Raw genomic sequence first — 24,385 nt, forward strand, 5'->3', positions numbered from 1 at the left:
ATAAGAGCAAACTACCTCAATTTTGATTAGCATTATATCTTCACTCTTTTACTTTTATTAGACCTACAATAGATATATATTAACATGTTAGTTACCATTTCTATTTTAAGATGCAGTCTCCTGCATGCTTACTTGTTATCAGATGTGACTATCATTATTGATCTCCTCTGTCCAGCCTAGGTTTGGGCAACTGAAATTCATAAAATATTAGAATTGATGAGACCTTTCAAAGTACTACTTGATGGAGAGCTCTGTGGAAGAGGTTTGTTCACTTGTGAAGTTACTGTTGCATTCTTCCACCTTTTCCAATATGGGACCTCTCCAAATATGTAAGCTCACAGCTAGAGAGCACAGATTGAGGAAGGTTGTGATGTTTCCTTGGAACTTTGAACCATCGAATTACAGGCCTCGCTCAGAGCAGTCTCAAGAATAGTAAAGGTTCAGTAGAAACATTAACTAGTGGAGCCCTAGCTGTTGAGCTATGCCTGCCTGTTGAAATTAGAAGTGCACTAATATAAACGAATAATACTTTTTCCCCCGCATTCTCAAGGTGATCTCTCTGATTTTGGAGATAGGTATTTAACGGCTATCTCATGCGTTGTAGGAGGCTCTATATCCGCATTATGCATATAATACATTATAATACATTAGCACGGGCTACAAGAGGCGGGAACGTCCTCAACACAGCTCCCGCCGCTCTTGCGTTACTCCTCCCCGTCTTTATCTTCCCTTCTTCTCCTTCCTCCCCACCTAGCCAAAGTGTTGCCCCTCCCCCCTCCAGGGTGCTTCTCTTCCTTCCCTCAATGGCGGTTGGCGCATGCGTGGTGCCGGAAAGCGGCCCGGGCCATGGTGGCCGTTTAAAGGTAACTGATTCAACAGAACGGGAGCCCTGGAATTTTGCACCGAATTTCTCTCCTTCCCAACTCCGCCGTGTTGTCAGAATATGACAAATTTTCGGCTTTAGAAAAGAAGGAAAAGGAGAAACGCCTGAAAATTTTCGCGCCTCCCCTGGACGTTTCAGGTCGTGCAACTCCCACCCAACCCCCTCAAAATAAGTATTTGAGGAGGCGAGGTTTTTTTACTCCCTTGCGAAAGCAGCTTACCTATATTTAGCCCCCACCCCGCCCTCGCTAAGACTGAGAGGAGTTCTTTGCCCTGTTCCTTAACGCTTTGTCCACCCTATTCATTTTACTAATAAAGAATAAGTGGAAGGAACCTCCCTCCCCCCCCCTTAATTTCCACAGCGCCCTTTCTGAATACGGGACCACCTTATAACCAGAAAGGCTCGGGGAAAAGCTGGTAAGCGAGTGAGATATACTATACAAGGAACCCGTTGGCTTCCCATTTCCAGTGTACAAGACACAACGTCGTGTGTTGTGTACGGCTGCTCCTGTAGTCTGTGGCACGCCGGTAACCTGTCCCACGTTCTCGTGGGAGGTTGCTTCCCAGTGAGGAGAATCCGCTAGAAAGGGTGGATTTGGGAGCTGGGTTGGTTAGCCCACACGCTTCCTCTCTGTTATCAGTTTTGCTCGACGAGGAAAGACGTAATCCCCTCTCCCGATCTGTACCCTCCCCAATACCCACTGGGCACCGCTGTGTCCGTTAGAAGGAAAGAAACCCAAAGCCACCCCCTTTCTCGTTCCTCCTTCCTGCGGGGGGGAGGAAAGCGTGAAGAAGCCAACGCACCCCTCCCCTCCATCCCTTGCAGAAGAAACTCAGTCTGATCTAAGCGGATCAGCTGCGTTTGTTAGCAAGCGGCCCCTCCGTTCCGGAGAGCCAGCAGGGCCCCTGCTTCGCTTTTCCTTACATCAGCAGGGCTGGCACTCCCGTAGTCTGGAAAAAGAAGAGTAATAAGGAAAGCAAAGAGATGGTTCTTGCACTAGCGGCAGGGAGTTGTGAAGGTTGGTGACTCGGGAGAAACGGCCGGGGGAAGGTGGTGTAGGAAGAAAGGGAGGCGATGGGTCTTGGTGGGGCGGGTGGCGACGACGGCGGCGCCCCAGGAGGGGTCCAGGTGGGGAATTTGGACCGGCAGAGGAGTGGAGAAGGGGGAGGCGGAGGAGTTGTAGCGGCAGAATCTGGAGACTGAAGGTGCTGCATCGCCATGAGATCGACCGTCTACAAAGCAACCGCGACAACGACAACGACGGGGCCGGGCTTGCTGGAGCCTGGCCCGAAGGAAGAGGAGGAGCCGCCGCCGCATCTCCGCCAGCCTCCGCCTCCCCCGCAGAACCAAATCCCCGTGCCGGCCCCCGTGGCGGCAGCGGGCCCCAAGGGCCGGGCAATCGTTCCGGCGGCTGCGGCTCCCGGACAACAGCAACAGGAAGGCGGCGGCGGCGGCGGCTGTTGGGGCGGCCTAGTGCCCTCGCCGTGCCCGGCAGGCAGTACTCGGCAAGCGGGCGTGGGCGATGCCGCCGGCAGCTCCCGCCCCTCCAAGTACCAGGCGGTGCTGCCCGGACACACCGCTGCTGCTGCTGCTGCTGCAGCCACCGTCGCCAAAGACGGCAAGCGCGGCGGCTCCCACGCCGGGCCTGGAGGACCTCCAGCGTCTCTTTCGCCACCGCCTCCGCCGCTACTGTCGTCGGCTTCCGCTACGGCCGAACCCGGGCAGCCTCCCCCACCCCCAGCAGTGGCATCCGGGGGTTCTCCGGTTTCATCGGAACCAAGCGGCAAGTGGAAAAGTGCTAGTAGTAGCAGCAGCACCGGGAGCGGCGGCGGGAACAGCCTTCGGAAGAGCCCCATGGGGGCCGGCGGGGGCAACTCTAGCCAGGCGGCCTGCCTCAAGCAGATCCTGCTGCTCCAGTTGGACCTTATCGAGCAGCAGCAGCAACAGTTGCAGGCCAAGGAAAAAGAGATCGAAGAACTCAAAGCCGAGAGGGACACAGTGAGTTATGTGTTGGGTAATGTGGGGTGGAGGGGGCTAACGTTCACATTGGAGTGAATTATATTCGGGGAAAATGTGGTAACTCCAGGGTTAATAAATGTTGGGTGTGCACTGATTTTTGAAGGGTTAGTTTTGGGACCCTGGTGTTAACAGTGGGAGGGGTTAATGTAAATATAATGTAGTCCCCTACATTATGCTTATTGAGAGTGAATGTGTAGATGTGTAGAAAAACGGGGTAGGGCAAACTGATACTGATAATGGGTAAAGGGATGAGAGCAAAATATATGATTTTGGCATCTAGTTTGGGGAATGAGATTGGACTGTAGATTCAGATTTAAGCAAGAAGGATTAAGAATTCCACAGAGATATCCCCTACCAATCGCAATAGGATTCATTAGTAGAAGACTTGGTAAAGAGTTCAATGTAATTAGGGATTGACTCCTGAAATGGAAATCAAATGTAGGAATAGTATGGAAGAGATTAATTGTGACTAGAAAATAAGAGTTTCTTAAAATTCAAAAATTAGGAGTTTCTTTTCTGTATAATCAGTACAACAAACAGCAATAACAATGTGCAACTAAAGTGTTAGCTTGGTAATTACAGTAATTGGACTTGTAATATTGATATATGCCAAGTTAAGCAACCTATAAGGTTAATAACCTAGAGGTTATGTCAAGACTTGGCTACCTGATAGTGCATCCAAAGGACATTAGTACAGCCCAGATATGTAATATTTGGAGATGGATTATGGAAAGAGCTGCAACTATTTAGAAGGAGGAAGGGTATATGGCCCCAGGGCAGGAAGTCTTTGGCAACACCAGGGTTAACTTAAAGCAACAGATATTTGGGGAAGTGTATGGCAGAAAATGAGTTAATTTAAAGGGGGCAGCAAAAACAACCAGCTACAGTTTATGTCATGTGGACACCAAATGTGTAGAAGAAGGCTCTTTTAACTGGTACATTTAGAGATGTAGGTTTGGTACTATCTTCTATCTCCATTCTTCTCTGGGATTTCCTTCCTCTCATTTTCCAGAAGCACAATCCACTTTTTAATTAATAATGTTGCAGAAAAAACAGTATGTGCCACTCTGATAAGATATTCCTTTTTATCTTTGTCTAGACCAAGGGTCTTCAAACTTGGCAACTTTAAGACTTGTGGACTTCAACTTCCAGAATTCCTGAGCTAACATGACTGGAGGAGGAATTCTGGGAGTTGAAGTCCACAAGTCTTAAAGTTGTCAAGTTTGAAGACCCCTGGTCTAGACCCTACATATCCTATCTTGCCCTCCCAGATGTAAAATGATATAAATTATGTAAAATTCTGTTGTTCAGAACCTATAAGTTGCAGTATGAGGACTGATGTTACTGAAGAATTAATCTTCTCCATACAAAAGAAATGCCTACTCTAAGCATGGGAATATATTAGAAAGTGTCCATTGCTTTCTTATCCTGTTACTAATAAGTAAATGGAGTATGGCTTGAAGAGAGAATGTGGATCAGCCGTAAATGAAGATTGATTTATTTTGCTGTTTTTAAGAATGCTATCTGAAGCACCAATTGCATAATGTACATTTCTTAGCTGTAGTCCCAGACTCCTAGAATAGTTGTTTGATGGTTTATTATTTTAACTGTTCCTCCTCCAGCCCGTCTCTAAATTGCCAGAAAGATTTTAATCCTGGACTGTATACATGACAAGTCTGCAGCCTAAAAATAGCCCCCTCTAACCAGTTCCTGCAGCTGCTTGCACCCATTATTACTAAGGAAAGAAATATTTTCCTCTGCTTTAATCATAATCATCGGGGTCTGTGTTCAAAGTGCATGTGGGGTAGGATAGTAGCATTAGAATCTGGTTTCAGGAAGTAGCATAAAATATTTATTTTACTGTTTGAATCAGAAAACTGTTTCCAACATTACAATGTAAAAAAAAGTCTTAGGCCTATGCAAAGTGAACCAATATGAAGGAGGCAGCTGCCATTTTGCTGTCAAGGATGTTATGATAGGAGGCTGAGTAGTTCACATGCTCCTGCACAGGCTTGCAAAAAAAGAGCAAATCATAAATATGCACACCAGGAGGAGCTAGAATATGCACAGAAGAGTTAAATGAAAGTTTGTGAATTCGGTGGATACTCGAACTGCTGGTTCGATTGTTGCTGCGTTAATTGCAGATTTATAAGGTATCTACAATGATTCTCTTTTTGTTCTGTTTTCCACCTTTTCTTCCTATGAGGTTTCTCTTTTCAGTTTCAGTTATACAAATCCTGGAATATCCTTCTTCATATCATTACTCTTACATGTTATTTACAATACTAATTTTTAAAATAGAAGCTTTTTGGAAATTGATTTTAAATTGTACATTCTAAGAATTAATATCTAGATATTTAATCAATAAGTAAAGGTCTGGGGCCTTGACTGCACCTGCATGATTACCATCTGCACTTTTTTGACACCCCCCACCCCCCAAAATCACCTCCACTCCACATTGAAAAAAACTGCTGGTGCTCCTAACACCCTCCCTTAGCAATATTTCTTATACATATTATTTGCATTGTCTGGTCATGGGTGGGGGAAATGAGTTTTTGTAAGTTGTATGAACCTGTCAGACTGTCAAACTATTATTCCACCTGAAAGCCATCAAAACTTTTTGCAATACTTTAAATCAGTCTTATATCCTACAGCTGTGGCTGAAATGGGACAGGATAAATAATTTGGAACAAAATGAACATTCTCTGAGTGACACCTATGGGTGCTTGTCTTCTAGCAATATTTCTCTTGGAATCTGGCAGGCTCTTTATTCATCTGATTTTATTTTTACATTCTTTTAATTTTTAAAAAAGGCAAGCCAATATGGTAAACATACTTAAAACATTACTTTTCTTGGTTTTTTTTTTTTTTTTTTGTAAACCTGAAGGGCTATAGACATATAGCCATATAGACACTTGTACTCCCTTTTAGTTATTGGTATTCAGTTGACAATTTTTTTAAAAAAATTCTGTTCCAATATTCTAAATGCTTTTGAACCATCCTTCAGCTTTATGAGGTGGGTTGGGCTGAGGGAAAGTGTCTGGGACAGCCAGATTCTGAGTTGGAAAGCACTCTCAAATTTTTATTTAGTCGTTTCATGCAGTTATTGAGGTAATGTGATTCTTGAGGAATCTGTAATGTTCTGGGAGTAAAAATATCCTAAATTGAAATATTAAATGTACACTATTATGTGCATATAATTCAAAATAGAACATACAAATAGTTCTCAAGTTAAGATCATAAGGGAACCTGCCCCTCATGGTTGTAATTTGTGATGGTCATAAATTGGGGTCACCCATTTTGTTAAGCAATGCTTTGCTATGGGCTGGTTTTACTGAAAATGAAAATAAATGTCAGTTTTGTCAAACCATCATAAACTGGTTATATGACCAAGGGACATTGCAAATAACCATAAATGTAAGCCAATTGCAGAGTGCCTGGAATGCCATCCCATGACTATGGGATGGTGCATCAGAACTTTAAATCCAGTTCATAAGTACCTCCAGGGAAGACCATGGTAACTTTGGCTTATAAGCAACTAATTGTAAGTCAAGGACTGTCTATACATAGGTTCAGCTCACGTTAACAAAAGAAGCAACCAAAGATACAGTTGCTTCTCTAAATTCTTAATTCTAGAAATTTCATCTTTCTCTCATAGAAGCAATTGAATCCATTGATTTGGAAATTGAATCCCTACATTATTAGAGCTGTTTCAAATACAACTTTCATTTACCTGCTTTAAACTAAACAGGCAAATATACACTGTTACTTTTTGAAATTGTCATGCAGTCCCAAGAAAAGTTGAGTATGGTTTAATGAGCTGCAGTGAAGTGCTTTGTGCATGCCTTGGCATGCTCCAATGTACCTTTTTGCATTTGAATCCATAGCACTGACAGTTCTAAACATTATTCTCTGTGATAGTTTACATGTAGTAAAAGTAACATCCATGGTATTTCCTCATAAAAGGGAAGTAGGCTTCCTTTTTTGAAACAAAAACTGTATCCTGGCAAAGAGATGCAGCATTGGGTAGCTAACTTAGTAACACTGGTATACAACATAGTATGCATATTTAATGCAGATTATTGTTGCTGGTCATCTATCTGATGATATATTTTGGAAAAGAATGTTTTTCTTTCCTACATACACATGGTGTCAGTCTTGTAAATTATTTTAAACATATCATTACAGATAGACCTCGACTTAACAATCATTCATCTAGTGACCATTCAAAATTACAACATAACTGAAAAAAGTGACATGATAGGTTTTTTACACAACCATTCAGCATCCGTGTAATCACATGATTAAAAGTCAGACATGTGGCATGTATTTATTATGGTTGTAGTGTCTCAGGGTCATGTTCTCACCTTTTACGACTTTCTGACCAGCAAAGTCAATGAGGAAGCTAAATTCACTTAACCCATATTATTAACAACTGTGATGATTCATTTTACAAAAAAGTTTGTAAAATGGGTCAAAACTCACTTAACAATTGTCTTGCTTAGCAAAGGAAATTTGAAGCTAAATTTTGGTCATAAATTGAGGACTACCTGCATACAATATACTGGTAAGCATTGCAGACTTAGCAATATTAAAATTATAGTGCAACTTGTGTAGAACTTGTACTTTGTTTCTATAGTGTCAAAGTTGAGTAAGTATTAGTAATTACAAACATTGTATTTTGTTAATGGAATACCATTTAATACCAAATTGCAATGTTGTGTACTTAGCTTCTTGCTCGAATTGAGCGTATGGAAAGGAGGATGCAGTTGGTGAAGAAGGACAATGAGCGTGACAAACATAAGATATTTCAAGAGTATGAAACGGAAGAAAAAGTTGACCCTGATATACCAGAGAAGCTGCCTATAGAATGCCCGCCACCAGAACTCCTGGAGACTTCCCAGCCGCTGCCTTTGAAACATTTCCCATGTGGAAGAAATGGGAAGGGTCACAAACGGTAAAATTAGAAAGCTGCAGTTATATGTTTTTAAACCTGTTCTGTTAGAGTTATGATCAATGAACTGTGAAAATTTTTGTTCTACTAAAGAGCTCTCTGTTACTTACAAACAAATTCTAATATCCTGCAAAATCAATTATTTAAAGAAAACATCAGTGATTAAATCTAATATCAAAAATATTGACTATACTGTGAATGAATCAAATTCAATTGATTCAGATCCCAAACCACAAAATAATTCAAATTGAACTGAATTTGGTTAAAATGTAAAGAAATGTAGCATCAAAACCTGTGTGCTTGCTTTTTAAAAAAATTAAGACAAGTTGCACTAAAATGAATCTCTATAATGTCTGCATTTTGATTTAGAATTGTTAGCCAAAGAACAGAGGGGATTGATTTGTATTTTTTTAACATTCCATATTTGAATGGGGAAACCCACCATTTGTATGTTGGATTATTTTTACTTTGCCCGTAATTTCGTTGTATATTGTTAATTTTTTTTTAAAGTTCTAGCTATTTGTGCTTTTTCCTTTATAGTCATTGGAGAACATGAATCTCTCTTCAGAGCCAAATCATGTCAAATGGAGCACTCTCCCTTTTAGTGGTCTCTTAAGTAGAATTATATGCAGGAAATATTACTTTTAATCATAATCTGCATAAGAATCATGATAGTTGTTGATATGTTAATATTTTCATCAGTCTTTGTTCCTCCCTTTTGCCAAGGGAAAAAAAAGAGGACATAGTGTGTCTTATACATCCATTCTACTATTCTCTTTTAGGGTAAGGAACTTACAGAGTGAAGAAAGAAGTGAAGAAAGGCACAAAAATAAAAATATAGGAAATAATAAAATGCAACATATTTATTGTATTTTACTTACCTTTCTAGCCTTACAGACCGTTCTTTTTACCACCACATCCATAATCATTTCTTACATTACCTTTTCTTTTTTAAAATACATATTTTGATGGTAAAAATATCTTACATAGAAGAATTTTGGAGATAGGTCTGTGATTAAAGCATTAATCACTGCTCTACTTTTTAGCAATGAAAGTGTTTAATGAACACTTTTACAATTTACTTTATGCACACACACAAATTTATTTAAAGAAATATTAATGCTGTTGTATCTCTCCCACATTTACAGATGGAGTGATAATGAGGATAGATTTCAGACAGCTCTTGACTTGCAATTGTTATTGATTCACAATCTACTGATTTCTGGTTTTGAGATAAGCACTTTATTCAAACTAGGGGTTTCACTGAATACTATCTCTAGTTGATTAGGAGCTATAAGAGAGTATTTTTGTTGATTTGGCATGATTCTGAATTCTGAGATCCTAATAATTGTGCTCAACTACATCTTGTGACTTCTTCAAGAAAACTTTTCTTAAATCCATATATGAATTTCCTTTAAATCTTAGAGCTAAAATATTGTTCGACTTTAATTTAATTTCTAATTTTAATTATCTTGATAAAAGCTAAGGTCCTGTGTAGCCTTTTTCTACTTGCTCCTATTAGCCTTTCCCTGTACTTTTGCAGAAAATCTGCGTTTGGAAGTGCTGAGAGGAAAACTCCAGTGAAGAAGCTAGTAGCTGAATTCTCAAGAGTCAAATGTAAAACTCCAAAGGCTTCTCCACTAAAGGAGGAACCCAGTAGTTCTTTAACTGAGTCAATAAGCAGACGTGAACTGCGAAGTCAGGAGACTCCAGAGAAAACACGATTATTGGTGGACACACAGTTGAAGTCTTCGACTCCATTGAAAGGACCTGGGTGCCATTCAAAGGACAAAGGTTCCTGCAGTGAAATAGAAGATTTGCCGTACCTTTCCACCACTGAAATGTATTTGTGCCGATGGCATCAACCACCACCTTCTCCATTGCGAGAACCTTCTCCCAAGAAAGAGGAGACCGTAGCAAGTAAGAGGCTTGCTTATGCCTTTGTGGGATTGGTTTGATATTGGGTTGGAGGGGGAATGAAACTCATTAATTGGGGGTCTCTTTAAGAGTTTTTTGAACACTTGAAGACAGCTAGAGAACAACATTCCATTTCTGAGTGATGCTGATGTAGGTGATTGACTGGGTCTGGAATATCAAAGTCTTTGAAACCCTGCCTGTTCTAGACTGTGTGTGAGCAGTGTATGAAGACCAACCACCCTGTTTAATGAACAGTGGTCATATTTATAAATAACAGTGGCATTTATGTCTCAATATGCTCACAATATATGAAATAAACACCCCTTTATGTCACTGTCTGTTCCCTTTCATGATATGGGGTTGATTTGTGCACATGAAAAAAGTGTATCAGCTAACTAATTCTTGAAAATTAGCTTAACTGATCCAAGAGTATTTGACTTGTTTGCATGATTGAGTAATCTGGTATTTCTGAAGTCTGCTTTCATTTCTTTCCTAGGCAACTCCTCAGTTATAACCTATTTGACTGTACAATACTGCAAATTTGCTCTGACTTGTTTTTTAGTTACTAAGGTTAAGCTTTTGTGGCAATTGTTTATCTTAAATATATGAGGGTGCTTCTGTAACAATTTTTACCCTGTGCGACAAGATGGAGTTTTGAAATCCATCTGTCTGAATCAATATCCAAACTAGTAGTGCAATTGAGGAATACATTCTGTCAGCAGCTATTTTATTTTAAATGAAAGTGGAACAGAAGGAAAAGTAGAAATGGAGAGCGAAGCAAAAAAAAATGCATAATTAAAATGTGCTTCATGATATAGATTGGCTATAAATGTTGGTTCTGCTGAGGATTAGAAGAGAGCGATTAGCAAACAGAACCCTGATTAAGTTAGTTTGATCAGACTATTTTAAAAAATTATAAAGATAATGAATTGCCCAAGCTCTAATGTAGGGCTCTTCAAATTTGACAGCTTTATGACTTGTGGACTTCAACTCCTAGAACTCCTCCTCCAGTCATGTTAGCTCAGGAATTCTGGGAGTTGAAGTCCACAAGTCTTAAACTTGCCAAGTTTGAAGACCTTTGCTCTAATGTAACAAAATGCTAAGATATGATGTAAAATCGTGTTTTTGAAGTCCTGATTATATCTATAGCGTAGCATTGTTAAGAAAAGCCACAGCAAAGTTCTAGTTGTACTTTATATTGAAACAAAGAATGTAGGATCAGGAAAGGTTCACACATTATAATGAGGCAAATATTCTAGAATTTTGTCTCAATTGTCAAAAAGCTAATGTGCTGCCACACACTGGTCTATTGCTGCTAATTGACATCTTCCATTAAGTGTGAATGGATAGATGAAAAAAAGTCTTTAATCAGATTGTTCTATAAAATAGAATCCTTGTCTTGCTTCTTAAAAACAAATCAAGGATCAGAAACATGAACAAATCATGACTTTTCTAGTGCTAAATTGATAAGACAGTAAGCTATAGATTCTAGCTATGGTGCCAAGGAAAAAGATATGACATTTTTTCTGTCCTTGAGAGCAAATTGAGCAGTGGTTATGGTTATACAATCTGATTGACAGTAGTCAATATTTGAAGAAATTCAGACCTACTGTGATATGCAAACAAGACCAGACTCATGTAAGTTAACATATATATGTTATTTTTAATTCTGATTTCATAGGTTAAAAATAACTAAAATATTTCATAAAACATGGGGGAACATTTAAGTGTGTGTATAAAAGCTGATATTAATAGAAAACAACCTGAAAAACATTGAATGACAGTATATTTGTATAATTAATTGGATGATGATAGACCATGAACAATGTATTTTGGCCTATCCAGAATTTATCTGTTTAGTTGTCTATATTCTTAAGAGTTTTTCCTATGAATTGTACTCTTCAGTATTAAAACAGGTCTTCATCTAGCACTCCAAATTTGACATTCCAAATTCATAGTGTTAAAAAAGTAATGTTTACATAATTTACTGAATTGAGCCAAGATTATATAGCAAGGAAGGGATTGTAGCTGGTAAGATCATGAGCTGAAATTTTGAAAAGATAAAGGATCAAAAGAAAAGGATATTGTTCATTGATCTTGTAGATTCCAGTCTTCTCAAAATATAGAATCATTTGAAATCATTGCATTTTTTATTGAATTAGTTTTCAGGTTTTTTAAAGAGAAATATAGTTTAATTGGTTTATCTTTATAGAGTAGACAGTTGAAAGCATCTTGCAGCATAACATCTGAGACTTTAAACCTTTGCAAGCATACAGCATACCTTTGTATCTTTATCCATGAGAGCTCTATTTGAGACATGGAAGGAAGCATTTACAAAAGAGCATCTTAATATACACATCCTTATTTCAGATGAGTGGCTTCAGTTTCAGTCAGCTAGAGGATAACCACTATATGAATTTATGAAGCAATGGCTTGTTTTAAATTCCTTCTTTGTAGCATTTTCAGGAAGTAGTTAATTCCTTCCATGAATAATAATATATCTTGAGATTAAGAGTCTGGGCAGAATTACTGAAATATGACCAACAGAAGCTTTCTTCATTCAATCAGTTTTTAAGCATATAAAAGAAACTATAGTGTAGTATATAGTTTCCCTAGGTGCCTTGATGCAACTAGGAAGAAGATATGTGATAAAATATTACATACATAGTTTGGTTACCCTGGTAGCCTTTCTCCATAGGTACCACTGTTCAGTGGGTGGTGGTCTTAAAAGGTATTACTTTGCATGGGTCATATAATACATTAATTCATAAAATAATCTTACCATAGTTTAAGTGTAATACATTCACACCATAAACTATGGGCTAATTCACACAACACATTAGACTAAAATGTTCTAATTGTAAGAGCTTAAATAGGTTGAATGCAGATATTAAACGAGAGAATTTACTATTCACTATGTTTTTCATAGTAGCACAATTAGTATTTCATTATTAGCTTGATATTCTTAACAGAAAACCCCAATGAAAATATACCTCAAAACATTTTATTCTTTTTCATCAAACTGTTGGGTTTTTTACAAGTTTAACTTGTCAACCATTGTATTTTTTCCCCTCTGGGTATTACTGTTAAAGCAGTTTCTTCCAGTTAGTAGAAATAAAAACAATCCCACAGAATATCCTCATTGTTCCTATTTTGAGCAAGTTCCTTTCTTTGTCCCTCCCAATTTCAATTGGAAAATCCAATATTCCCCAATAATATTGATTGCTTACAAGGTGTAAGTATCGATATTATTCCATATTTTACAGTTTGAACCTAAACAGAAATGAGCTATTGTCTATCTTTTTTATAATGTCTCAAAAAATGATAAACATATTTGTTGGAGAAGCTGCAAAGTAATTTCCTTTTGAAGGTTGGGGAAGAGATTTTTTTCCCCTCTGACACCAGATTATGGACGCTGCTTTCTCTTTTAAGTTAGCTTTTTCTTAACGTCAGGTTGTAATTGTATAGTAGAATGACAACAACAAATTCAGAGCCTAATCTCTCTTTGTGTCTTTGGCTTTGCTCTTGTCTATTTGGCTGTTTTTGCTAACATAATAAGTGCTTGTGTCTTAATAGTTGCCTTGCTGTACTTCATTAAGTCCACCAGCTTACTTCCATCTGCACCCAATTTGTTACTTTGGGGCAGTTCAGATGTCAGGCTCAATGAAAATAGCTACCTGGTCATATGTCTCAAATACTCTGATTCATAATTCATTTGTAAAAAGGATAATAAGTATTCATGAATCCCTTTCTCTTTTTAAACAGTATCGAGCCAATATCTAATGCAGAATCCTGTGTAAATCAGTTTTTCGGGGGGAGCTAGAGCTGGATTAAACTCAGAAGGTTTTGTAATGGTTTCTATTAGATCTAGTTTGTGACGCCTCTGTTAATATCTTGAATAAATGGTCACCAGAGATAAACTTTAGAGTATTAATTTGTTTGAAAAGTTAGCTTGAGAACTTTCAGAAAATATTCCAGGTATCTTTACAAATGTTATGATATGATATAGCGCTGTTATGACATATTATGAAATGTTATGACATAGCGCTGTTTTAACAACCAGCAGATTATTGTAAAATAAGTAATTGTTTGGTTTATGAAAAATAAAAACCAATTCATAGTTTGAAAGTTATTTTACCTTGTAATTTTAGGACACTGATTGATTACTTTATGATTGATATAGGCATGTGTAGGTGAATGGCCTTTTATAGATTTTATATATAAAGTGGCTAAAATTAAGCTTTCTTAGCTACTTTTAACTAGAATATCTTGAACTTGGGTGTGGGGAAGTTTTTAAAAGTAAGTTTAATAGCAAGTTAATATTGGAATGTTTCATAATATTGAAAAATTGTATGTTCTTTAAAAACAAAATTCAAATATGCTTGTAGAATGATGAAAAGGAAGATAAAGGATAGGAAGGTGTTAAGTAATTAATACTAGTGAAATGTCTAACCTAAAATAACTGAATGTTTGATGGTTACATCGTTAGCTTCCTTCACTGAAATATTTCTTTAAAATTAGTATTGTAACATTGTTTTCCCTTTCTTAGTTCCATCATGGAGGGACCACACAGTAGAGCCCCTGAGAGATACAAATCCTTCTGAACTTCAGGAGGTATGTAAGCAAATAGATTTGTAGTAATAATTGAGCAACATAACTAGATACAATTGCTGATATAGAATTGGTAACCTAGGAAGCTGTTATGGAAGAACTATAGTTTCTATATTTTATAACTATATAGACAGCCACCCTAATATATTTGAATTTTTAAACCATACTATCCAACCAGATACTTCCTGCAACTATTATGGAACATATATTGAAATATCAGATAAAATGGGCAATATGTTATATGCTCTGGTAAATTTTGTAGTGCTTATATTTTGACCTGCAGTAGTGACTTAGTGGTTCTGAGGCACACATTTTGAGGGGTTCCTGAAGTCATCCAAATTCTTGATGGCAAATTATTTTATCACCTAAATCACCTAGATGGCACAATTTTATCACCTAAAATTAAATACCAAATTAATTCATTAAGCCTCTAATAAATTTAGTATTTTACTTCATGAGATAGATTCAGAATATTCAGCACTTTTAGAGAAATATATTTGGGAGTTTATTCATTTAAAAAAGAGGGGTGATGTGGCTCAGTGGTTAAAGACACCGAGCTTGTCAGCTGGAAATATACTAATAATACAATCAAACTGGAGAGCTAAATACCAAAGAAGAACCAATTTCAAAATCTTGTAGCAATACAAGCATTTCAGTTTTGATAAAACTAATCCAATCCTGCCCTCAACTACCCTGTTTCTCCAACAATACGGCCTCCCCCAATAGGAAGTCCCAGCATGTTTTATAGGCATGAAATGAAATTAAGCCCCTCCCCCCAAATTAAGGCCTATATTAAAACATGCGAAATGGGGGGGAGGGGCTTGCTGTTAGGAAGTACTCTTGTTGCACACCCGGATATGGTGCTGCCTGCGTTGACCCTCGATACAAAGTGCCCCACCAACGCCGAGGTCAACATCAAGCCGTCGCCGCCCACCCACCCGAAGATGCAAGGGGGAATTAAGTCACCCGAAAGACAACCCTAGCCATTTTTTCGGGGCTCAAAAAAAAATAAGACCCGGCCTTATTATATGAGAAACACGGTAGTTTTCATACTCGAGGGACATGATATGAGATTCTTAACCATTATCATTTAAATAAAATTTAACAGACTGTTAAATAAGACTGATTTGCAGAATTCTTCATTTATATTTGTATTTAAATCTAAATCTCTTACTGTAGTTAATAAATTAAGTTGTGGCAAAATTAATCCAATTGCATCACAATTAACCTAACTTCTTCAAATTTTGTTTCTTGAATCTTTAGACAGATCATAATGTTTGTAGTATTCTGTTTATAAACAGTGATGGGAAAAGTAATAAGTAATAATATCTTAATAAATAGAGTGGTATTGCAAAGATACAAAAAGTATATCTGGTTCCCTAGAAGGAAAGTTGGCAATCAGTTTTGAACATCTTTAGTCCTATTTTCTTTTATCCTTGGATGATATTTTAACATAAAGCAAAATTTAAGTTTGCTTCTTATGATCAAATGGTAAATAACAAGGCAGACCTAAATGCTTTCCATCAAAAAATGGAAATGGAGGAACTCAGATACTGTGAAAAGTACAGCATATAATATTACCTGTATCTTATTCCTCCTTAAATTTTTTACAGAACTTAGATGACAATGTCTTTTCTAAACGACATGCAAAGTTGGAATTGGATGAGAAAAGGAGGAAAAGGTGAGTGATGAAATAAAGCTGTTCATATGCCAGAAAATTCAGTATCTGCTTTCATTTAAACATTTAACAATAAAGTTTGCATTGGTTGCAAACTGTTAAGGATGTAGTATGAAAGGTTTTATGCAGTTAGTATATCTTAAATGTGTTTTTTGCCATTATACATGTGCCTTATACTATGTGCTAAATTACTTTGGATTGGGGATTTGTATTTAGTTGAAGAAAGTAGGATAGCACTTTCATCTTGCAAGTGATTATTATGGTTTGGCTGTAATGAAAGGACTTGGGATAACCTATAGAAATTGAAAAGCATCCTGTTTAATACAGAGAGATGCACTACTCTTGACATGATTTTTATAGAACTTAAAATACCGGTACTCACATTTTCTATAAATGAACATTTCAAACTTTTCTGTTGTTATTGTTGTTTTGCTCACTCCATTCATAGGTGGGATATTCAGCGTATCCGGGAGCAAAGAATTTTGCAGCGACTGCAACTTAGAATGTATAAAAAGAAAGGAATTCAGGAATCTGAGCCTGAAGTTACCTCATTTTTCCCAGAGTCAGACGATGGTGAGTGGTTGTCAAAATTCTCATATCCCTATCTTATGCACAAAAAATCTTGGATTGAGATTATTCTATTGTAAAAGCAGATGTTTTCAAATAAATATGATAATGTGAATGAACATTATAGCTAAATATATAAAATTACATTATCTTCCATTTCCACTTCTAGTTGAAAGTTTGCTGATCACCCCATATTTGCCTGTTGTAGCGTTTGGCCGACCATTACCAAAATTAACCCCACAGTAAGTATACCAAAGTATTATATATCTGCATTAAGGAATAATGTACTTCGTAAAAGTTGTAGCAGAGTATTTTCTTTCTGCTTACGCAGTGCTTTGTTTGCTTGGTTATTTTGTGGACCAACTTGGGTTTCACTGTGGTGAGAAAACACCAAATCAAAAATTTACCAAATAGCATTTAGCCAATATTACCTTTACATCCTAGGTGCATTTTAGTATTACAAGCTACTCGAAAAATTAGGGACAATGCTGCATGGGCAGTCATGGGGAATTGATTCTCTTAGACTTTACAATGGTGAAATTAATTGAGAAATCATAGAGACTCCTTTGACTGGGCTACGAATAATAACAGCTACTTTTTAAAAAAAGAGTAGAAAATATGGAAAAGTTGGGAGGCTCAGTTGAAACTCCTGACTCACAGAAATTGCTTGTTCATGTATTAAGGAAAGAAATACTTGTCACTGTCAGTCTTATATCACCTGTTGCTTATAAAATATCATCTTTATCATTTTATAAGGGACAAACTTGAAATGTTCCCATTTTAAAACTCTCCCACTTGCTAGTTTTTTTATGGGATTCTTGCATCCTAATGGTGAATATCATACAAATCACATTTCTTTGGCTTCCTTATTACTTGTGTTCTTGCAGTCATGGTTTCCTTCCTTTCATATTGCAAAGATAAAGAAATAAAAATGTATTGATAAAATACATGGGCAAAAATAATTGGTTTTTAGTTTTAGCTCCCATGAATTAAAATACACATTTTTCCTGTTTCACTTTTTTCTACAATTAATAGTAGCTGGCTTTACACACCGCATGAAGCCATAATGTGGGTACATTTCATCATAGCATGTTATGTGGATGGATTTGTTAGTTTGTAATCTATTGCTTAAAGGATAGCAGATATCGTAAACTCAGCCAATTATGTGTTATTCAGCAAACATTATTATAGGGCACTCAGTATTGTAAAATAATGCTCTTGATAAAACATTTTAAGTTTAATATCATCTGTATTCATTTGTTATGTAAATCTTCTAGAAAATGTGCTTACCGTTTGTATTTCTTTGCTGTCAGAATGTAGGCTTGAAGGCAAGTTATGCAAATGTAGACAGAGCTATTAACCATTCTCTTCTTTTCAACATCACAAATAATCTTCTATGGGGCACTTTCTGTTTGGCAGGAATTTTGAACTACCGTGGCTGGATGAACGAAGTCGTTGCCGGCTAGAGATGCAAAAGAAACAGACTCCTCATCGGACATGCAGGAAATAAACGCATCAAACTAGGAGAAATCTGTCTTCATGGTTGGCTATGTCATTTGCTGCAAATGGCAGAGAACAGGACATGTTTTGTTATGTCTTTTTCTTGTACCATCCTCCATGATGTATATTCTTGTTCATTATAAATATTTTTATGCTACATTTCCCTCCCCCCCGGGGTTTATTTTAACTTTTTTAATTATTTTTACCTTTGCTTGGTAGAAAATATTGGAGGTTTGTGTTGAGAGAATAAGGTTAACAATTTATGGTATGCCACCTCTGTTGAGCTGTATTGGATAACTGCAACCACTTTGTGGGAAGAGGTTATCTATCATTGAGCAACACAAGACACTTCATTTGACCTATTGCTTCTAACTGCTATTCTATAAAGCATCCACATATTGATTCATGTATTTTATCCTGCCCCAGTGTCTTTTTGAGGCTTTTTAATGAGTTCCTTTCATGGCTTCTGATTCAAAACAAAATTACTAATCAGGTCTTGAATTTGTAATACTGAATGCAGGCAGTTCTGGTAGTGAAGAGCTGCATATCTTCACATCTTTGTCACAATTCTAATGTATAATTTGGCAAAATCCAGAAATAACCATGCAATGCTAGTTTGTCTCTAGATGTTTTTCTGTTTTGTTTAATAAAATATCTTGTCAAAACTGTGAAACGATTGCTACTGTTTTTTTTTTTTTAATGGACAGTTTGATTTCCCAATGGAAATACTGAGAAGTAGTTTAAACTTCAATTTGTGATTGTTTTAAAGTTTGGCACTTTTTTAAGCTAATCATAATCCTGTAACTTTTACAGTAAGTGAAATCAATACTTTCATCTTCCCTGAGTGTAGGGAATTCGTTTGTAAAATCGCATGTCCTTCTGCCTGATCTACATCATTTTTGGAAGCTGCCTTTGTTTGTGTATTGCCTGCTTATGGGAATACTGAAACTAACTTTTTAAAAAAATGGCTAAAATTTCTAGATAAATGGGGGCGGTTTCAGTTTCTTGAATTGTAAAAAGCCCTACATATAATTTTCTGCATTACTTATGGAGGACACTAAAAACATTGTTTCATTGTCTATTTTAATTTCAAGGTGTTTCAGGACAGTTGCAGTCACATTTCTGGGCAGTTTCCCCTGGGAATTTAAAGTACTATTTTTTCCACCAAAGGTAGAACACTTAGTATGAACATTGTTAAAAGTTATATTCTATGACCTGAAATTAAAATGACAATAATAGATCCTCTTTTCTGCCATGTAGTCTATTGTAGTAGAAGTAGTGCAAAATGATTTTGCTTTAAATGAGGCTGTATTGCATCTTTTGCTTTTTAGCATGCCAGCATGCATCCATAAGTGGTTATTTTTTGTCCCCTGCCAAGTACAAGTGTGGATGTTTCAAAGAAGCAGATTTTTGGTAGAAGCTTCTTGAAGACAATGTTGATTTTAGAACTTGATCTTGCTTTTTCTAAAGTAATTAGAAATTATCACATGATCAATTCTTCAATCAATATTCCATTTTCAGAAGACAATGTTTTTGTTTAACCCACAATAAGACAGTTATCAGAAATAATTCAATTTGTACTCTGAATAAAACTTCATATTATCTCTTCCCTTCCTTCAATGAATAGAATGTTGACTTAGAAAGACTTACCATCAATTATAACACATGCATCATAAAAAGATGACTATGCATGTGGAAGTAGGTAGGGTTTGTAGAAACAGTTTGCAGTGGATGTTAGCTGGGAATGGGCTGGTAAAAATAGCGCCCCACCCTGTAGGAAGTTCAACATTTGAAAACTCTGTTAATCAAAAAAAAAAAAAAGCCAATGCAAATTATATCTGATTTTAAAAAAAAAAATTATCCAACTTTATGGTAGTTCTAAAAACTGTCTATAATTCTCTTTCTCTTGTATTTCTGCCCTTTCAAATGTGGTTGTCTGCAAATGCATTCTTTTTATACCATTTTCAATATGTAAAATCAATTGTCTTGTAAATAACTTATAAAGAAAAAAGTTTGTAAATACCAAATTTGTGGCTGTTAATGTTCATTTTTTGTCTTTAAAATTGTTTTGCTTTGTTCAGTTTAAACAGTGTTAACAAGGAGTATTAAAAGAGAAATTCTGCTTGTATGTTTAAACAAAATTGAAATAATTTTTTTTTACAATAAAATGAAAAGAATATTAATGCTTTTGTCATGTATTGCCTCATTGCCCATCAGGTAGAGTTCTGAAACACCGTGCCTTTTCTGTATCTATCAAAAAATAGTCATCTGATCATTGCTAGTAATGGGCAAGACTCCCCGTGCTGTCAGCTTAGCCATCTGTTTCTGTGTCTCTTGGATCATAAAAGTGGCCAAGGAGGTGACCCTCGTTTGGATTTATATTGTGGTGTCAGTCTCTCTAAAGGAAGTGGTGGTACTTCCAGCCTTGAAATAGGTGATTCTGGTGACCTTCCTCAAGAGGCCATCTTTGAACCAGCAGTTTTGACAACTATAGTTGAATCTCCCAACTTTCTGTTTTGATGAAAGTTGTTTAGAAGGTGGTAGAGACAATGTGATGAAAATACTAAAGGAAATAGATAATCTATACCCATTCACTCGTGTTTCAGGCCAGGAAGTATTGAGACAGCTTTGGTTGTGTTTGTCAAGGCTCCTCCTATGTGGAGTTCTGTACTGTTCTTTCTGTCTCCTTCTTTTCAATATCTACATAAAACTTGGAAGAAGTCATCTGCTGGTTTGAGGTTTGGCATCATTGGTATGCTGATGATACCAAATTATTTTTCATCTCTTGAGCCAGTAAGGCTGTGAAGGTTCTGTCATAGTACCTGGTGGGTGTACACGTTTCAATGAGAAGGAACCATCTCCAACTCAAAACCAAGTGTATGTGTTTGAATTGTCTAGATCTAGAGATACTCCATCTTTGACCTTGACTAGGGTTGCACTTCTTTCATAGTTGGTATGCAATCTGGCAATCTCTCTGGACCTGCAACTCCTGCTTGAAGAGCTGTGGCCAGAAAGCCCTTTGCACAATTTTATTTGGCGTGCCAGATACACCCTTTCCTAGATCAGGGCATCCTTCAGTTGCTCGTGCTCTAATTACCTCGTAGCATAAATACAGCAATTCTCTCTATATGGAGCTTCCCTTGAAGGCCATACAAAAGTTTCAGTTGGTCTGAAATATGGCAATATATGGGCAGTACTTCAATAAGCAAAGCAAAGCTCCTATAAAATCTTTGCTTTGTGAGAAACACCGGTTCCCAATAATACCTGCCCTTTGGAACAAGATTGACATGTCTTTTCAACCAAGGCTTCAGCTAGGGAGCATGAAATCCCTTACTTCATTGTACTTGCTGTCTTTATTTTTTATATTTTATGGCAATTTCCTTGTTCTGAGCTACCCAGAGTCATTGACTCAGATGGCATACAAGTTTAATAAATCATTGTCTTTTTCTGCTTGAAGATAATACATGGTATGAAGCTTGCAAACAAAATAGTTAGATATGTATTTAGAAAAAAATATTGATTACAGTACATAAATACCATCGTACTTTACAACCAATGCCTAAATGTATTATCTTTGCAGTGTCCCTCAGTTGTGATCATCATTACAAACAGTATACACTGTTAGCAGGTAAACCTGTTACCAACAAAGTTAAACCTCAAAATCCTCCGTTAACAATCTATTATTATATTTAACTCACAGAAAGTGAGCAATGGCTTCTTATTTATCACAAATTACCATAGCCCTTATCTCTAATCTGTCCAGGATCAAATATCTTCATTTTATTCTTAATAATAAAATTTTTCCTTAAGATTTTATAGCGATCTTTCCTAAAATTGCATCTCATTCCGCAGTCATAATACCTGTTGTATCTCCACAGCATGTGCTGTTCAGAATATATCTCTGTAAATAAAAACCAAAGCATCTCGTCAATTGCTTTCTGATTAAGCATAATCAATGACACTCCAAATTCCACCCATCTTCTTAAGAAAATCTAGTCCATCACTCATCAGTTCTATCATCTGAATCTTTTATATTCATGCCTCTTTTAATCTTACCCACCAAACCTGCAATTCTCAAGACAGACCCTTTTCCTTCATATCTGCCAGCAAAAGATCAAATTCCAATCCATTTGACTGTAAGTCTAGTCCAACTGTTACTGTATTTGGCTGTTATCTTGGGTTGCATTAATATTGTTGTTAATTTATCAAACTTTTTATCCAAGTTTTCAATTAGAATTTGTAAGTTAAAAAGCATTTTAAAGGTTTCCCAAAGGGCTTTATCTCTTTTTGTAGACAGTGTAAAGCACTGGTGGGATTCAATTTTTTTTACTACTGGTTCTGTGAGCGTGGCTTGGTGGAAGTGCAAAGGAAGGATACTGTAAAATCTCCAGTCAGAAGTGGTATTTGCCGGTTTTCTAACTACTCAAAATTTCCAGTACCGGTTCTCCAGAACCTCTGGTGTAAAGAATATAGAATATATTGTATTCAAATCATTTATTGTTATTTATATTTACATATTTAGATTTTAAAATAATCTGAAACTTTTGTAGTTGAGCATTCACGACAAAAGTGCAGTTTCAATCTCAAAGATTAGAAATAAAGGTACCATAACTGAACAATCAGAGAAAAATAGAGATAAAATTTCCCACAATAAAAAGTAGTTAGAAAAAAAGGAAATTTTCCATAAGAAGTTAAAATAAGACCAAAGTTTTTAAAAATTGTTAAAATACAGAATCCTTGTAGTAAAAATCCAATATAAATATGTTAAATTGGTTTTCATCACCAAGGGATAAATCCTCTTGCCATCAACTTCCTTTCAGCAAAAATGAAAGTGATTTTAAACTCTGAAACAAACAGTAAAAAGAAAACACCAAAAGCTTTATGTTAAAATCCAGCAACGGATTGTAGAATAAGTCAGCATTCAATCAGTCGATTAACAATTAAAAATATAAATCAAAAAGCAAAGAAAACTTTAAACAGTGCAATTAAAACCAAACCATGCTTAAAGATAACGAACAGTGGGAAGGAAAGGATGGAAAACTTGACCCTCCAATAGCTTCTACTAAAAATTGTGATTATCAAGATCCCTCTTCCCAGCAAGCACGTAATCATCTGAGGGACATCTTGGGTCATTCCTAGTTGCTTTTTTTCAAATCTAGGGAGAGGATCATCAAATAGCCAGCTTTGATGGCATGATCAGCTGTTTGTTGGCAAGGGGGGGGGGAAATCACCATCACTCAGCCTGCCATTTTGGGAGAAGTCCTCAATTGTGGTATTCCCATGGTCTGCCTGCAGGGTTTGGGAAGATGGTACTGCTCTGCTCTTTCCTCAGGTAGGCAGTTCCAGTCAGTATTAGGTTAAAATAAACATTAGCCCAATGTCTATTCCTTTATGGCAATCTTCTTTAAAGATTTGAGTCAATAAATATAATGAATATTGCTCAGATAAACATAAGATTCCCTAACCCATTCCCTACACAAATCCTGGGCAGAAATTTGATGTTCTGAATATTTTTATAGCCAAATGACAATTATTAGTTAAGTACAACTATATTAAAGTTGTATGCCGATCACAAAGGAATCAATGAAAATCAACAAGACATTTCTTTTAAAAAGAAAGGCTGTATTTTGGTGTTTTAAATTTAAGAAAAAAGAAGGGAAAATGATAAAGATGTATGAAAATGCAGAAAATGGATAGGGATACTTTTCTTCCATCTCATAATATAAAATGGAGGCAACCTAATGAAGTTGATCAGAAGAATATTCAGAGCAAAAAAAGGAAGTACTTCTCGTTATAAATTTCCTTGCTATACAATGAGGTTGCCTTTGAATTAAGATGGCTTCAAGAGATCGGAAAGATTCCTGAAGAGAGTGCAAAGTTGAATGGAAGCAAGGAACAACCCTTCAGAAATCTGTTTAGTCAGGACTCCTCCCATCCCCAGGGGCTTTGCCATCAAATATAGCGTGGGAAAGATCTGTATAGAATTTGGAGATGACCCCCACTCCTCATGGCATTGTAACAGGAGTTGCCAGAACGACAGCACTGTTGATAGCCGCATTGCCTAATGTCTGGGTAGCATTTTGTGTTGTGTCCCTAATGATCAACTGGCCACCGTAGCCTTACATAAGCCGCTGTTCTTTTAAACATTAATGGCTCTCTTGTTTTCTCCAGAGGAGGCTGCTGCGCCTCAACTATTTCGGCACTGCAGGAAAACTGGAATGATGTAATCCCCTGCAATGGGAAAACGTCATGCTAT

The 24,385-nt window shown here is 36.9% G+C and overlaps 1 protein-coding gene across 2 annotated transcripts; it reads left to right on the forward strand.

Annotated features, from left to right (window-relative positions):
* Positions 1-784: 784 nt before the first annotated feature.
* MSL1 (MSL complex subunit 1) lies at positions 785-20,312 on the forward strand. Of its 2 annotated transcripts, XM_026679691.2 has the most exons (8): positions 785-2,881; positions 7,633-7,859; positions 9,400-9,776; positions 14,323-14,387; positions 15,998-16,065; positions 16,511-16,635; positions 16,799-16,871; positions 18,049-20,312. In XM_026679691.2, the coding sequence occupies exons 1-8, from the start codon at positions 2,102-2,104 to the stop codon at positions 18,137-18,139; spliced, it is 1,806 nt and encodes a 601-aa protein (XP_026535476.1). In that variant the 5' UTR covers positions 785-2,101; the 3' UTR covers positions 18,140-20,312. The 2 variants fall into 2 exon arrangements, with proteins under 2 accessions (XP_026535476.1, XP_026535477.1); XM_026679692.2 differs by lacking the exons at positions 14,323-14,387; positions 15,998-16,065; positions 16,511-16,635; positions 16,799-16,871; positions 18,049-20,312 and adding an exon at positions 10,270-10,527 and having other exon boundaries at positions 1,962-2,881.
* Positions 20,313-24,385: the final 4,073 nt, after the last annotated feature.

This window comes from Notechis scutatus, chromosome Z (assembly GCF_049901735.1).
Source record: "Notechis scutatus isolate UNSWTSFEM ecotype Mainland chromosome Z, rNotScu1.2, whole genome shotgun sequence".
Taxonomy (NCBI): Eukaryota; Metazoa; Chordata; class Lepidosauria; order Squamata; family Elapidae; genus Notechis; species Notechis scutatus.

Excerpts from the sequence above, each read along its gene's own strand:
- MSL1 (XM_026679691.2), top strand. The coding sequence starts at position 2,102 with ATGAGATCGACCGTCTACAAAGCAACCGCGACAACGACAACGACGGGG. Across the intron at positions 2,882-7,632 it reads TCAAAGCCGAGAGGGACACA|CTTCTTGCTCGAATTGAGCG; the intron begins GTGAGTTATGTG and ends TTGTGTACTTAG. Across the intron at positions 9,777-14,322 it reads GAAAGAGGAGACCGTAGCAA|TTCCATCATGGAGGGACCAC; the intron begins GTAAGAGGCTTG and ends TCCCTTTCTTAG.